Source organism: Taudactylus pleione, unplaced genomic scaffold, assembly GCF_031769625.1.
Source record: "Taudactylus pleione unplaced genomic scaffold, aTauple2 ptg000685l, whole genome shotgun sequence".
Taxonomy (NCBI): Eukaryota; Metazoa; Chordata; class Amphibia; order Anura; family Myobatrachidae; genus Taudactylus; species Taudactylus pleione.
Window position 1 is genome coordinate 393825 of NW_028285087.1, and position 17901 is coordinate 411725.

The window sequence follows — 17901 nt, forward strand, 5'->3', positions numbered from 1 at the left end:
CTTGCTAGCGAACGGGTCTGAATCAGGCCCACAGTGTACAGCGATTATAGGCAAATGACACGGCAAAATACCACCCAATAATTCTTCCTTTCCTGGGCGTTAGCTCTTTCCTGGATATAGCAGGGTGAGGATGGACATAGAGATTGATCAGTACTCTGCTAAAAGGGTTTATAGGGAGCGCAGATCGGAGAATGGGTCTAGAGAAAGGATAAAACAATTCCCGCATCCGTCCTGTACAGAGTTTAAAATTCCTTTGGCATTGGACAGGAATAATTTATTTTGCATAGGGATCAGTGATCCCTATATGTAGGACTGTTTTGGATGATCGGGGCGGAGCGGGCATGCCTTATGACCACGTAGTAATTTATAAAACAAGTATTTCCCAAGGCATTACAGGAGAACTATGCCAAATCCCACCGTGGCACTTTATTCTAGGTTTCCCAGATGGTGTGTGTGTGGTGCATGTCTCACAATCAGAAAGGTATGAAGGGCGCTAATCAAATAAAAGTGTTAATTTAATGAAGCAACACATTCATAACACATGCAATAAACAATAAATAATCATAGCTTAAAAATCAGGAGACATCAAAATACGGACAGATATGAAAATAATGAGAAAAATAAATAAATAGACAATAAAATCATCATGCACCACACCAAAGATATGGTGTTACATAGACTCCTATAAACTACCAAACACCTGCTGCTTGGCAACTTGGGAAAGATAATATGTATCCTTTTGAAGCAACCTGGTATTGTAAAAAAAAGTTTTGCAAGACCGAGGCCCTCATTCAGAGGCGGTTGCAAGAAGCGAGTGCTCGCTCAGAATGAGGGCGGGCGCTTGACTTTTCCAGTGCGGCCTCCTGGTCTCTAGCCAAGCTGTGGGTTACCACCCACAGCTTTAGCGACCGACCAGGTTGATGGTCGCGATGGTCAAGACCTTCGCAACCATTGGGGCTTGCGACGAGACCCTAAGGTTGGGTCTCGGCAACCGCAAGCCCCAGGGAGCTTCCTGCTCTGATCGAGCAGGAAGCTCCCCACTGACATCACTGCTGTTGTCAGTGCGGCCGCCCACAAAACGGCAGGCGTTCCTTACGGAACACCTCAGTTTGTGAAACCACCCCCCTGCCCCGCCTACAAAACGGGGCGAGCTGTCGATCAACATTGACAGCCGCCCCTTTTGTAGTGAGCTCCGGAGCCAGAGAATTTCTCTCTCGCTCCAGGGCGTGCGCAAGTGCAGTGCGGCCGCTGCTCGTGCGCAGGGCCTACTAAACATCAACCCAGTTGCAAGCGCTCAGCGCTTGTGAGCGGGTCTGAATGGGTTCCAGAGTTCCCAGGAGAAAGAAATCGGTATGTATAGTAACCTGTTTACTACTTGTGTATAGCAATCCCAATTAGGAAGAGAAAAAAAAAGAAACTGTAGCTAAATCCAGGTAAATCACTAATAATAGTGAGGCTGTGAAGTTTCAACAAGGGTTGCCAAGGGAGATTTACACAACATGCATGCGTGGTGAGTGGTCGTCTCACTCAGATTTTAACCCCAATGGTATCCGTTATATCAGACACGGTGCTGCATGGCAGATACAACAAAGCCAGCCCATAAAAAGTGCCCACTTGTGGAACAGGCTAAAGATTTTATGGGCTGCCGCTCCCTACGATCTTGGGGGGTCATTCAGACCCGCTCGCGAGTGCAGGACGCTCGCAAGCGGGTCGATGTTCCCCCACTGCGCATGTGCACGATGGAGGGAGCTCCGTCGTGCGCATGCGCGAGACCCGGCGAGCAACGGACTCTCCATCGCTCCGGGTCTCGCACCAAAGGGGGCGTGCTGTCGATGTTGATTGACAGCACGCCCCCTTTGGTGGGCGTGCCTGCCAGACGGAGGCGTTCCCATGGGAACGCCTACCGTCTGAAGCCGGCCCCACTGATAGAGCCAAAATCACTCCAGGGCTTGCGGCAGCGAGACCCTACCGCAGGGTCTCCGTCGCAAGCCCGATGGTCGCGATGGTCAAGACCATCGCGACCATCATCATGGACACTCGCATATGCTGTGGGTGGTCACCCACAGCTATGCGAACGGCCAGGAGGCCGCTCCATTTTCATGGAGGAGGGCCCTGATTCAGAGCGAGCGCTCTGGTCAGAGCGTTCGGCTCTGAATCAGGCCCTTGGTTCCCTGCTACATCTGAGAGTTACACGGAGACCGGTAAATACCACTGCTGGCTTTGTTGTATCTGCCATGCAGCACCGTGACTGATATAACGGATACCATTGGGGTTAAAATCTGAATGAGACGACCACTCACCACACATGCATGTTGTGTAAATCTCCCTTGGCAACCATTGTTGAAACTTCACAGCCTCACTATTATTAGTGATTTACCTGGATTTATCTACAGTTTCTTTTTTTTTCTCCTCCTAATTGGGATTGCTATACACAAGTAGTAAACAGGTTACTATACATACCGATTTCTTTCTCCTGGGAACTCGGTCTTACAAAACTTTTTTTTACAGTACCAGGTTGCTTCAAAAGGATACATATTATCTTTCCCAAATGGAGTTACAAATGTAACATTTTTTAAGATACAATATTACAAACCAACTCCTTTCTGTTTATATCGCCGAGCAGCAGTGTTTGGTACTTAATAGGAGTCTAGCGATTTTGTCTATGTAACACCATGTCTTTGGTGTGGTGCATGATGATTTTATTGTCTATTTATTTATTTTTCTCATTATTTTCTTTTTTTATTTTCATAACTGTCCGTATTTTGACGTCTCCTGATTTTATTACATGTGTTATAATTGTTTATTACATTAAATGTACACTTTTATTTGACTAGCGCCCTTCATACCTTTCTGATTGTTATATACCTGTTTTTTGGGGATCATCCAGTTTTCCCCATACGTTGGAGGGCTGGCTGTCCTTTTTGGTGTAGCTTTTATTATAGACAGCCCGTTATTCTTTAGTTATTAGCGCTCTGGGTTATTTATATTTAAGGTCTCACAATCGCTGTATGAGCTGGTGTAACCCTTACTGCAGATTCTCACCTTGAGAGTTATATTTTTCAGCAAAGTGTCTTCCAGGACCTCCTGCAGCTTCCTGTTAATCTTCAGGGACAGGTCCAGCGTGAGAGCACTGTCCGCCGGATGGGAGGTGTACAGGGAAGCCATGATGCCGCCACGTTTGCTCAAATGAGCTTTGATGAAGTCTGAGGCTTCAGATGAGAGAGTCCCGGCCTCCTCGCGTAACACATAGCTCTGTATAATTCTGCAAGAACAACAGCAGTAAGTAGGAAGCACCCGGACATTAGCGGAACTACAGGCGGCAGTGGACAGCTCAGTACATAGCGGAGGTTCTGCAGGTCTGTAACCCACAAGGTCTCTAATACATGGAGCCTCCTCATTCCCCTGTACTACAGAAACAGAGCAAATCAAATGCTCTACAAAGACACCCAAAAGGTCTTCTCCTAACCCCGGATCTTCTGCTGTACGAGACCGGTAACTTCAGCATTATTTTTCTATATAATTATTTATTGTATTCAGGCACTAAAGCATCACTATAACGAAAAGTATTGTCTGTCCTAATCCATTATCAGATGTTCTGGCTGGGCTAATGATAAAGCGACTCCATGTACTAAACACTCAACTGTGAGAAGGATAAAACTCAAACAAAATGATCAATCAATAAGATAAAGTTTATTTACAAATCTGGTTACAACAGACAGGATTGGTAAAAGCATAGCTAAGCCCTGCCCCAGAGAGCTTACAATCTGTTCTTTGGTATTGGTAAAAGACAGTTTGCAGCAGAGCTCTGGATTGACCCATCACCAAGGAAGACCTATAAAGGTGCCAGGCGGCACAGCAGCTCAGAAGATTAGGGTGGGCAATGGAACACATGCAATAACCAGTTATAGAATACTGACATATACTCTTATCATATTGGTGCGATTACAGACAAACGTCCCCTGAATCTGCGCAATGCAACAAGGTCTGTAAACCGTGCTTAGTAGAATTTAGTGGATGCGGCACTCTGGGAATTGTAGTTCCATGTGTGCCCAAGCGTCTATGGACTATAAGGCAGGTACTCAGCAGCTGATGTGGGATGATTGTGCCTCTAGTGGATGTGGCATTCTGGGAATTGTAGTTCCATGTGTGCCCAAGCGTCTATGGACTATAAGGCAGGTACTCAGCAGCTGCTGTGGGATGATTGTGCCTCTAGTGGATATGGCATTCTGGGAATTGTAGTTCCATGTGTGCCCAAGCATCTATGGACTATAAGGCAGGTACTCAGCAGCTGATGTGGGATGATTGTGCCTCTAGTGGATGTGGCATTCTGGGAATTGTAGTTCCATGTGTGCCCAAGCGTCTATGGACTATAAGGCAGGTACTCAGCAGCTGATGTGGGATGATTGTGCCTCTAGTGGATGTGGCATTCTGGGAATTGTAGTTCCATGTGTGCCCAAGCGTCTATGGACTATAAGGCAGGTACTCAGCAGCTGCTGTGGGACGATTGTGCCTCTAGTGGATGTGGCATTCTGGGAGTTGTAGTTGCATGATAGTGCGAGAACTGGAGTGTCTGCTACCAGCATCATGTGCAGGGAAAGGTGGCTGGGCTCCAGGCCCACCTTAAACACACAGGTTTGGAAGACACTGCAGGGGAATTTATGCTGTGTGGCTTCTGGGAGGTGAGAGCACTATCTCAGTCTCACAACAAATGTTACTACACAAGTCTAGACTCTAAAGGAGATGAGGTTTCAATGGAGAGATGTTCCACCAGCCTTCACTGCAATGTCCGGCTGCGCAGATTACCACCTGTTACGATACACAAAGTTTCTTGGGCGCCTATATAGGGTGTGAGCACAAATTAGTGAAGGTACTGGTCGCGGAGTGTCTTCACACATTGCGGCAACCTGCGAGGGACTTATTTCCCCACTAAGAAACAAGTCATTAAACAACTATGACAAACCGCTGCCAGACTGCTGATACAGCTACATTGTACAGGCCGGGTGCATCCTCACAGACACAAAAGGGGTCCAATCCCATTAGCCACGATAATCTCGCCAGCGCGAGTCATCGTGGCAATGGCTGCACTTTACGGCAGCCCGGATTTGCTGAATTTCTTTGCAGTCTATGCAAATGAATAAATAATACATCTTCCAGCACCTGTATAACACAGAGCTTATATAGAAACAAGCTCTAAAGGATATAAATAGCAAAAAAAAAAAAAAAAAACACAACACAATTCCAGGTAGTAAATTATACATAAAGACAAATATGTAAGCGAATGCTCAATATGTAAGAGATTGCTGGGTAGTAGTAAAAAGAGCTTGAAACGTAGTCAACGGTTATATTATCTGACCTAATGTAAGGACCTAATGTAAGGACGAGAAGTGAATAAGCTGAAACAGACAAGCTTAAAAGCTGCCAATCCCAATAGTAACAAGCAGATGGCCCCATTCAGACCCGGACGCTAAGCTGCGATCGCTCGCTATGGGCGATTGTCACTAGTCTGCACATGCGTATGTATCGCAGTGAGCGTGCGTGAACCAGTCACTGCGATCGGGAATTGTGCGCCCGTAGCACAAAGACTGAACGCTACTTTGAGTGACAGATATCGCAGTTTCTGGGTGGTAACAGGGGAAGGTCCTGGAAAACGGGGGCGTGGATGTGTGAACGCAGGCGTGTCCGAGCGTCAAAAAACGGCGTTCTTTGGGGGTGCATAATTACCATGCAGGTGTCATCGTACACGTCAGCTGGTTGTATTTCAGCCTGCAGTGATCGCAGCGCTTGCGGTGGGGTAGGGTCTACCTTAAGGGCTGCGAGCAGCTCCGATGGCTCTTGATGTTACTGATTAATCATACACTTCCTGGAGATGACGTGTGCTAATAAAGAAAAGTGGACGTTATTACACCGGCGAGCGTTCACTCTGCCGTCGCTCTATAAGACATAGATGGTGTCCCTTAGCCTGGCCGTGCGATCGCGGCATTTGCATCTCCGCCCCTTGACGGCTGCGAGAGAGCGCAGCTTAGCGTCCGGGTCTGAATCGCCCCCAGAGTTCAGAAACACAATACAACGCCAGCTGGAGGAAGGGTAAGATGGGACATTAGATTAATTGATTATTATTTTATTTTATTACAGAATTTTACTACTAACAATAGATTTTGTAAGAATTTGATTGGTCTTTTATCTTATTTGAAGTATCCCCTGTTCATTTCCATTTAGTCTAAATTACATAAATAATATAATGTTTGAAGAAATATTAACAACCTAGACTTTCCAATCATAATTATGTTATATAGCGTCAGTGGCCGTCATGTGGTCACAGTGTAAGTACTGATTATACGGCGTCAGTGGCCGTCATGTGGTCACAGTGTAAGTACTGATTATACAGTGTCAGTGGCCGTCATGTGGTCACAGTGTATGTGCTGATTATACAGTGTCAGTGGCCGTCATGTGGTCACAGTGTAAGTACTGATTATACGGCGTCAGTGGCCGTCATGTGGTCACAGTGTAAATACTGCGTCAGTGGCTGTCATGTGGTCACAGTGTAAGTACTGATTATACGGCGTCAGTGGCCGTCATGTGGTCACAGTGTATGTGCTGATTATACTGCGTCAGTGGCCGTCATGTGGTCACAGTGTAAGTACTGATTATACAGTGTCAGTGGCCGTCATGTGGTCACAGTGTAAATACTGATTATACAGTGTCAGTGGCCGTCATGTGGTCACAGTGTAAATACTGATTATACTTCGTCAGTGGCCGTCATGTGGTCACAGTGTAAGTACTGATTATACTGCGTCAGTGGCTGTCATGTGGTCACAGTGTAAGTACTGATTATACTGCGTCAGTGGCCACAGTGTGTGTGCTGATTACACAGTGTCAGTGGCAGTCATGTGGTCACAGTGTAAGTACTGATTATACTGCGTCAGTGGCCGTCATGTGGTCACAGTGTAAGTACTGATTATACTACGTCAGTGGCTGTCATGTGGTCACAGTGTAAGTGGCTGTCATGTGGTCACAGTGTAAATACTGCGTCAGTGGCCGTCATGTGGTCACAGTGTATGTACTGATTATACTTCGTCAGTGGCCGTCATGTGGTCACAGTGTAAGTACTGATTATACTGCGTCAGTGGCCGTCATGTGGTCACAGTGTATGTGCTGATTATACAGTGTCAGTGGCCGTCATGTGGTCACAGTGTATGTGCTGATTATACAGTGTCAGTGGCCGTCATGTGGTCACAGTGTATGTGCTGATTATACAGTGTCAGTGGCCGTCATGTGGTCACAGTGTAAATACTGATTATACAGTGTCAATGGCCGTCATGTGGTCACAGTGTAAGTACTGATTATACTGCGTCAGTGGCCGTCATGTGGTCACAGTGTATGTACTGATTATACTGCGTCAGTGGCCGTCATGTGGTCACAGTGTAAGTGCTGATTATACTGCGTCAGTGGCCGTCATGTGGTCACAGTGTAAGTACTGATTATACTGCGTCAGTGGCTGTCATGTGGTCACAGTGTATGTGCTGATTATACAGTGTCAGTGGCCGTCATGTGGTCACAGTGTAAGTACTGATTATACTGCGTCAGTGGCCGTCATGTGGTCACAGTGTAAGTACTGATTATACAGTGTCAGTGGCCGTCATGTGGTCACAGTGTAAGTACTGATTATACTGCGTCAGTGGCTGTCATGTGGTCACAGTGTATGTACTGATTATACGGCGTCAGTGGCCGTCATGTGGTCACAGTGTAAGTACTGATTATACTGCGTCAGTGGCCGTCATGTGGTCACAGTGTACATACTGCGTCAGTGGCTGTCATATGGTCACAGTGTAAGTACTGATTATACAGTGTCAGTGGCCGTCATGTGGTCACAGTGTATGTGCTGATTATACAGGGTCAGTGGCCGTCATGTGGTCACAGTGTAAATACTGCGTCAGTGGTCGTCATGTGAATGCAGCTTATGCACTGATTATTCTACCCCGTAGTCATCATGTAATTACATTGATTGTACACATTATTCTAAGTGGTCTTCAAGCTAGTGCAATGTATTAATGGATTCATCTACGTAAGCAGTCTTCATGAGCGCTATGTATTAAATATAGGTCAGTGGTCGTCGTACGTACATTGGCAGGATGAGATATGTATATAATACATAGGAACAAACACCTGTGAAAGAGACGTAAAGTACCAGACAACATATTATTGCAGCACACGGGACATTTCATTCCAGAATTGAAAGAAAATGTGAAAATTTTATATTTTTTTTGGAAACAAGACAATGAGAAGCAACAGACAGATAATGTACAGGACGAGACCCAAAGGCAACTGGTGGAGAAAAGCCAGGTGGATCACAGTGATGTTAGTATAGTGATGCAAGAATTGTTACAGATCAAGGGCCTGATTCAGATCTGCATGTACGAACCAAATCTCAAGTAAATTGCTGTGCGTGCGCAATGGCTAACAATCAATGTGTGCAAACATCGGCATTTGCGTGTTAACCCAAATCAGGCCTCAAGAGCAGACAGCAAGCAATGTCTATAAAATGAATTTGCACAGAGCAGAGATGCCCACTAGGGGGCCCCGCTGAGCACAGTGATTAGCGGAATAGGAGATTGTGTTTTAGTAGTTGCACAGGCTGTAGGCAGGCGTTAGTAGCACAGACACAAACCTTCCTATGTGAACGCCGGGGGGGGGGGCAGCATCATACATACTTTGTTTTTTTTCTAATTTCCTCCACCAGTTGCTTAATGTGGTCCTCCATGAATTCTATTTTTTCGTTTTTCCGGGCGTGCGCTTTCTGGAGTCGAACAATCCGCTCGATCAGGACGGACTTGTCTACTTCAGGGAAACTGTCCACCACCACGGCGGGTCCCAGGTTCTCCGGAGATCGGTCATCGCTGCCATTACGCTGGTTAAGAGACCCTGCACAGAGGACACACGGACAGGAGCAGACATGTGAATCGCACGCTCCCCACTCCGCCAGAAACATTTTACCAGGCACACCTCACGTACATACATACATACATACATACATGAGAAAGAAGATCCATTAAATACAGTAAACTCCCACACAGCTCACAAGTAGGAATGTTAGGTACCTATATTATACATACATAAAAGATGGAATAAATACAATAACAGTATGTGGCCTAACTATACACATACACTTATTACATTCTCCCTAATAACAGTCCCTACTTTCATGATCCTAAATTACAGCTTCTTAAAATATTTTAGAATTTTACGAGCCACTCAGTGGCGGCTCCAGAGGTCGGGATGCAGCGCATTCAATTAGGGGAATCACACCAACTGCCACCCCAAACCCTGCCAAACATGGCCGGCCGGGACTCACTGGCAGTTGGTGTGGATCCCCTATTTGAATGCTCTGCAGCCGCCACTGATACCTTCACAAATGAAATGTTGGTAAATCACTGATCACGTAGGGAGTCATTATGTTATCACTGTAGGGATCACACAGCGGGAAATATAAAAGAGATGTGTAACAGCGCCATGACTTCATGATCAACACTGTATTTGGGGTTATGGGTTTGTGTAACTCGCCAGCCCAGCAGTTCAAATCCTGACGCCGGCAGCCCGATGGGCGTAAACCCCGACAGCGCAGGTAAGTATACAACCTCTACCCCTAACCCTCCCTTAGGGGTGCCTAACCCTAACCTCCCCTCCTAGTGCCTAACCCTAACCTCCCCCCGTTAGTGCCTAAACCTAACGCCCTCTCCCCGCACCCTAGATCTAACCCCCTCGGTGGGGGTACCTAACCCTAAACCTCCCCTCTAGTGCCTAAACCTAACCCCCCCCCTTCCCCTAGCCTAACCCTAACCTTCCCCGTGGGGGTGCCTTACCCTAAGTCCCCCCAGGATCCCTAAACCTAATCCTCCATCCCCGGCTAAGTGTATACTCACCCCTGCCAGAGGACAATCGATCTGGCGTTGGTATTAACATAGGCGTCGGTATTTCGACGCCTATGTTAAATCCATTGCCGGGATTACAATGTCGGGATTGAGACTGCAGTCTCACAACTACATCCAGTCTGTTCCCAACGTTAAATAAATGTGGCTGATTGAAAAGCCACCAGAAAATACTCATTTAAGTATTCCAGCATAAAAGGTTTATTTTATATACTTTAGTACTGTAGTGTACCTAAAATGTCTTTTCCTAAGTCGATTCCACCATCCACTTCATGCCAGCTAGCTCCCAACCTCGATAAGTTGCTTAAGATGAAGGATACCACGTGCTTGATTCACACAGGCGGCTGTGGTTGTCAATACCCCTCCCTCAATGCTTACACCACGAATACGTAAGTGATGTAATGTATTGCGCTTCAAAACCCTCGATTGTCTCATGATACATGAACTACGGGCAAAACATTGTAAACCGATCCCATCTGTATATAGAGAGTTGCAATCTAGGGACAGTACCAAATGGACAATAACTGGGTCACATTTGCAGTAGAAACGGATAACACCCCTTTCTTACCGGAAGAACTGGATCTGCTCCCAATACTGCCAACGTCTTTCTCATAGTTCCCATTCTCCATCTGTTCCATTTTCTTCCGTGCTGCAGAAATGAGAAATGAAAATGATCAATTGCTCTCTCCGTGGTTTTAACTTTCATACAAAGTTGAATAGCGCGCTTCCTAGCGTAAAGACGTTACGTTCATTAGGGAACCTATCAAAGTAAGAGACGTCCTGTACAGACCCTATCAACGCAAGAGATGTCCAGTATGGAACCTATCAACACAAGGGAAGTCCAGTTACGGAACCTATCCATGCAAGGAGATGTCCAGTACGGAACCTATCCATGCAAGGAAATGTCCAGTACGGAACCTATCCATGCAAGGAAATGTCCAGTACGGAACCTATCCATGCAAGGAAATGTCCAGTACGGAACCTATCCATGCAAGAGGTGTCCAGTACGGAACCTATCCATGCAAGGAGATGTCCAGTACGGAACCTATCCATGCAAGGAGATGTCCAGTACGGAACCTATCCATGCAAGGAGATGTCCAGTACGGAACCTATCCATGCAAGGAGATGTCCAGTACGGAACCTATCCATGCAAGGAGATATCCAGTACGGAACCTATCCATGCAAGGAGATATCCAGTACGGAACCTATCCATGCAAGGAGATATCCAGTACGGAACCTATCCATGCAAGGAGATATCCAGTACGGAACCTATCCATGCAAGGAGATATCCAGTACGGAACCTTTCCATGCAAGAGGGGTCCAGTACGGAACCTATCCATGCAAGAGGTGTCCAGTACGGAACCTATCCATGCAAGAGGTGTCCAGTACGGAACCTATCCATGCAAGGAAATGTCCAGTACAGAACCTATCCATGCAAGAGGTGTCCAGTACGGAACCTATCCATGCAAGGAGATGTCCAGTACGGAACCTATCCATGCAAGGAGATGTCCAGTACGGAACCTTTCCATGCAAGAGGGGTCCAGTACGGAACCTATCCATGCAAGGAGATATCCAGTACGGAACCTATCCATGCAAGGAGATATCCAGTACGGAACCTATCCATGCAAGGAGATATCCAGTACGGAACCTATCCATGCAAGGAGATATCCAGTACGGAACCTATCCATGCAAGGAGATATCCAGTACGGAACCTATCCATGCAAGGAGATATCCAGTACGGAACCTATCCATGCAAGGAGATATCCAGTACGGAACCTATCCATGCAAGGAGATATCCAGTACGGAACCTATCCATGCAAGGAGATATCCAGTACGGAACCTATCCATGCAAGGAGATATCCAGTACGGAACCTATCCATGCAAGGAGATATCCAGTACGGAACCTTTCCATGCAAGAGGGGTCCAGTACGGAACCTATCCATGCAAGAGGTGTCCAGTACGGAACCTATCCATGCAAGAGGTGTCCAGTACGGAACCTATCCATGCAAGAGGTGTCCAGTACGGAACCTATCCATGCAAGAGGTGTCCAGTACGGAACCTATCCATGCAAGGAAATGTCCAGTACAGAACCTATCCATGCAAGGAAATGTCCAGTACAGAACCTATCCATGCAAGAGGTGTCCAGTACGGAACCTATCAATGCAAGAGGTGTCCAGTACAGAACCTATCCATGCAAGGAAATGTCCAGTACAGAACCTATCAATGCAAGAGGTGTCCAGTACAGAACCTATCAATGCAAGAGGTGTCCAGTACGGAACCTAGCTGATGTAAGTCTAAATGCAGTCATTATCCCGGCAAGGGATTTGCCGGCGCTTAGAATACCAGCGCTGGAATCCCAACACCTTCCAGAATCCTGGTGCCAGCATCCCGAAGGTAAGTGGGTATGGATTAACGGATAGACAGTAAAAAGGTCAACAGGGTCTAGATAGACACCTGGGGTCACATGTAATAGGGTGAGAGTTTAGAAGCTCTCACACTTTTTAAACTCAACCACTGTAATAGAGTCTGAGAACAGGCAAAGTCACGATGCAAACTCTCATCCAGATGTTTTCCCATACTGAAGATAAAAGGACCAATGTGAGATATTACTGTTAAACACTCACATTTTCTAAACTCTCACCCCATTACATTTGGCCCCAGATGTTAGACAGTCAATAGGTCGACAGGTAAAAATGGTCGACAGGGTCAAAAAGTCAAAAAATGTTTCCCCCTAATCTTCACCCTCCCCTTGATGACTAACCCTCACTCCTGTGCCTAACCGTCGGGGTAGGGCTGGGTTTAGGGTGCGGGGGGAGGAAGGTTAGGTTTAGGCAACAGGGAGGGAGGGTTAAGGGTAGGAGAAGGGTTAGGATTCCGACCGACATGTGTCAGTATCCAAACCCTGTCGGGATGCTGGCGTCGGGATCTTGACGGCCGGCATCGTATACCCAACCCGTAAGTCGTCCAGTACGGAACCTAGCTTCGTAAGAGTTCAGTAATGTCAGTAAGGAACCTATCAATGTACAGGGGGAGCCCAGCACGGCAATGTACAGGGGGAGCCCAGCACGGCAATGTACAGGGGGAGCCCAGCACGGCAATGTACAGGGGGAGCCCAGCACGGCAATGTACAGGGGGAGCCCAGCACGGCAATGTACAGGGGGAGCCCAGCACGGCAATGTACAGGGGGAGCCCAGCACGGCAATGTACAGGGGGAGCCCAGCACGGCAATGTACAGGGGGAGCCCAGCACGGCAATGTACAGGGGGAGCCCAGCACGGCAATGTACAGGGGGAGCCCAGCACGGCAATGTACAGGGGGAGCCCAGCACGGCAATGTACAGGGGGAGCCCAGCACGGCAATGTAAGGGGGAGCCCAGCACGGCAATGTAAGGGGGAGCCCAGTACGGCAATGTAAGGGGGAGCCCAGCACGGCAATGTAAGGGGAAGCCCAGCACGTCAATGTAAGGGGAAGCTCAGCACATCAATGTAAGGGGGAGCCCAGCATGTCAATGTAAGGGGGAGCCCAGCACGTCAATGTAAGGGGGAGCCCAGCACAGCAATGTACGGGGGAGCCCAGCACAGCAATGTAAGGGGAGTTTAATAACTTCACTATAGAAAATAAATCCTGGACAAGATCATTTCTTTTACCTTGCTGGAGTTGTTTGGTGAGATCCTTCAGATTGACGGCATGTTTCCTTTTTTGTGTGACCAGATCATCATTCAGCTCCTCTATCCGTGTATCTAACGAGGCCATAAGGACACGCTGACCGTCTAATTCCGTCTGCAGACACTGGACCTCCTGCTGCCTCTTTGCCAGCTCCACAGACAGTCTCTCCTCCTGTAACACATAGAACGTGGTCTAAGTGACCAATAAGCTGTTGTATGTTATTCATTAATGGAGTTTTCATCTAACGTCAGGACACCATGCAGCTTCCACTCATACACATTGGTTCATGCGGAGGTGTGGTCAGCACCATACCCTACATCAGACTGAGAGGAGCCGGAAATTCCTACACTGTGACTTTTAGGAGCTTGGGTTGACTACTTAAAACCGACTTACTTGTGGACACCCGATATTGGGAGAGCTGAAATACAGCAGCAACGACCCTAAGATGTCCCCAAGACCTAAGAGACAGGTTGGTAGGAGTATAGAGTACTAGAGATCCGGTCTGCCCCTACCAGCTCTTTGTTGGTGTGTTGGAGCTGTTCCTGCTGGCTGCGGAGCTCGCTCTCGCTGTAGGTCACCTTGTCCAGCTGAGCCTGCAAGGAGTTGTTCTCAGACTGGATCTGGGCGTTCTTACTGGTGAGCTTCTCTGTAAATCCCAGCAGCTCGGACTCCCGCGTCCTGCTGCCCTCTATATCCCTCTGCAGGTCAGAGATGACGGCGTTCAGACCGCTCGCTTCATCCTGCAAGCTCTGAATTTCTTGTCTGTCCCTGGAGAGAGAGAGAGAGAGAGCACATGGTCAGAGGAACACATTACACGGGACAACCTGGGCTCCGGCCAATAATCAGTAACCTAAACATACTGAGAACAGAGGCGCATCTAATGTGCAAACCAGACCTCATACAGCATTAGATTCCCACATCTCCATCTGGTAAGCAAAGTTTGCTGGCCACAGACATAATAGTGCGGTAAGACTGGGTTACCTATCGGTACTATCACACACTGGGGTGGCCACAGACATAATAGTGCGGTAAGACTGGGTTACCTACCGGTACTATCACACACTGGGGTATCCACAGACATAATAGTGCGGTAAGACTGGGTTACCTACCGGTACTATCACACACTGGGGTATCCACAGACATAATAGTGCGGTAAGACTGGGTTACCTACCGGTACTATCACACACTGGGGTATCCACAGACATAATAGTGCGGTAAGACTGGGTTACCTACCGGTACTATCACACACTGGGGTGGCCAGAGACATAATAGTGCAGTAAGACTGGGTTACCTATCGGTACTATCACACACTGGGGTGGCCACAGACATAAAAGTGCGGCAAGACTGGGTTACCTACCGGTACTATCACACACTGGGGTGGCCATAGACATACTAGTGTGATAAGACTGGGTTACCTACCGGTACTATCACACACTGGGGTGGCCAGAGACATAATAGTGCAGTAAGACTGGGTTACCTACCAGTACTATCACACACTGGGGTGGTCGCAGACTTAATAGTACGGTAAGACTGGGTTACCTACCGGTATTATCACACACTGGGGTGGACACATACATAATAGTGCGGTAAGACTGGGTTACCTACCGGTACTATCACACACTGGGGAGGCCATAGACATACTAGTGTGATAAGACTGGGTTACCTACCGGTACTATCACACACTGGGGTGGCCATAGACATAATAGTGCAGTAAGACTGGGTTACCTACCGGTACTACCACACACTGGGGTGGCCAGAGACATAATAGTGCAGTAAGACTGGGTTACCTACCGGTACTATCACACACTGGGGTGGTCACAGACTTAATAGTACGGTAAGACTGGGTTACCTACCGGTACTATCACACACTGGGGTGGTCGAAGACTTAATAGTACGGTAAGACAGGGTTACTCAGGAATGCTTTGAGCTGGGACAATACTACTGTATGTTATGAGCACAGATCTCAAAGTAATATATATCACTATGTAACTTTATTTTGTCTGTCTTTGTGTTTTAAGTTTTCTTTCCTAATTGCCTATAGAAAATGCCAATTATTTCCCATAAACTATGCATTTGTGGTCAGGTCAGATATTTAGAAATGTTCTAATTTTCCAGGACATTTCTAATACTTTAGTGCAGTCGCAGTGCTGGGGTTACAGAGCCCAATAACACATGGACTGTACCTCCAAATGCTGTTACATAATGCTGGGAGTCTGCGGGAACGGTACACTCACCGGGGATCAACTGGGTGTATGTCACAGCCGCTATCCAGGACGGAGCATTCAGCCGCATCCCAACCAAGCTTCCCTGCTTTCTTTACCTTTGGGACAGCAGGGACACCAAGGCGCACTACAACAGACGACACTGGCCACAGCGGACAGAGGCCCTGATTCAGAGCGCTCTGACAAGCGCTCGCTCTGAATCAGGGCCGTCCTTCTTAATTTTTAGGACGGTCTCCTGACCGCTCGTATAGCTGTGGGTGACATAAAAAAAAAAACTTAAAAACACCCCAAAAATTGACTTTGAAAAAACGGGCAAAAAAAAAAAAAAAAGTTGGGGTACAAAGTTAAAACCTAGCGAACTTGACTCCAGGGGGGTCCCAAAGTATGCCCCAAGTGTTTTTTTCATTGCAGGTGTTTGCGGCAGGTGGATTTTTCAAGATTTTTTCAACTTTAAATATGCTGACCCCCATTTTCAAGCACCCCAAATTTGCTGGGATAAGTTATTTTCTGGAAAAAAAGACTCCTAAATACTATTCTGCCCCACGTATAGAAAAACGCTATTTAGCAGCTATTGAACACCAAATACCTTCAGAAAGCGAAATCGAGGGGTACCATAGGGAACCCCCATGACAGAGCATCATTTGGGGGGTGTCAGGCTGATTTCCCCAAAAATGACAGTACTTTCCGCTTGTTACGGTATCGCCGGGTGCCGTTTACGCCTACTTTCAAATTGAATACTGGGTAAAGCATGCACGCGTGCGATACTTTAACACCTACAAAACACACGAAGTCGGCGTTAAGTCCGGGTCGCGTTAACTTAACGCGGCTCGGCTCAAATTGAATACGGCTCTAAATATTTGCAGCTATCCCCGTAAACGGGTGTTTTTTGGGAATATGCCGCAACTAGTTAATGATAAATGGGCCCCTAAGTGCTTCATACATGGTGGTCACCAGCCATACTCCTTGGGCAATTAAACTAAACTGGAGAGAAAGAGGGAGAAGGTAAATCTTTTAAATACCCATTTCCTGCACCCTCGGCAAAATCTGATCTGTCCCCCTCAAAAAAATAAAAATAATGTATGGGTCCCCGATGCACCATTTTGGTTTAGCCAAAAACAGAATACAGTATAAACTATCCAGGAAAAGGGGTCTCCGGGTACCTCTGATGCTGCTCCTCCTGCTGGTCTATGACCTTCACCCTGTCCTGCAGGTTCTGGATCTCCGTCTTCTGCCGGTTAATCAGCTCTTTGTACTTGGATAATTCCTCCTCCGTCCTCAGACGCTCGGCTTCCAGGCATTTTACCTGAGTGACAGAGGACAAGCGGATGAGAGACATGTTACAGGTACGGGGGGGGTGGAGGGGGGGGTCTATTACACGCTTTGCTTCAAGTCTCCTCAGCCATGTGAAATTATTATTACAGGTCAGTGAATGGCAATGAGGACAATTATTACTACCGGCTGTACAGAATACTACATGGGACATATCCTCGGCTACAAACTTTCCTGAAAACACAAAAGACACCAGTGTAGGGATGCAGCAGCCTAACCAGAGCAAAGGAGCCAGCTCCATTAGTAAAGGGGATTACTGATCCCTATCGTGCCCCTCACATGACCATTTCTAACTTTGTGTGTGTGATGGAGAAGAACAATGGAAAATGGGAGTTATTTTACTGGGCAACTATAACCCCGTTAGTGGAACCACACAGGACGGGCGGCTCTATGGGACAACAGCACATTCTGTGCCTGGAACTTCTTCCTGCCCGAGATATATTTACATTCAATTCTAAATGCCATCAAATGTTAATTAAACTGCATCCTACAACTGAAGTATTTCCAGCTTCCCTGTACTCTTTATCTCACATGTGTACGTCAGACAAGGACTGATAGCCATCACATAATCAGTATCAGCGTAGATGTTATTCTGTGGAACCCTTGTATAAGCACATCATTCTCTCCGGTTACAGAGATGACATTTTATTATTTATTTTTTCAGGATTTTCCTCATTTATGCTACAAAGTGAAAGAGAATATGTTACACCTTAGCTAGTGCAGCCAGGTATTACACCATCCTCCCAAATAATATCCCCCATT

The 17901-nt window shown here is 47.0% G+C and overlaps 1 protein-coding gene across 2 annotated transcripts in view; it reads right to left on the minus strand.

Moving 5' to 3' along the window:
- Positions 1 to 17901, minus strand: part of CCDC186 (coiled-coil domain containing 186) — a 63249-nt gene that overhangs the window by 7926 nt on the left and 37422 nt on the right. For both annotated transcript variants that reach the window (XM_088456087.1, XM_088456085.1), the window contains exons 10-15: positions 16971 to 17113; positions 14101 to 14356; positions 13570 to 13759; positions 10492 to 10572; positions 8709 to 8919; positions 3043 to 3262 (exon numbers count right to left, since the gene is read on the minus strand). In XM_088456087.1, coding sequence (XP_088312213.1) covers positions 3043 to 3262; positions 8709 to 8919; positions 10492 to 10572; positions 13570 to 13759; positions 14101 to 14356; positions 16971 to 17113 — 1101 coding nt within the window. The remainder of the gene's footprint in view (positions 1 to 3042; positions 3263 to 8708; positions 8920 to 10491; positions 10573 to 13569; positions 13760 to 14100; positions 14357 to 16970; positions 17114 to 17901) is intronic.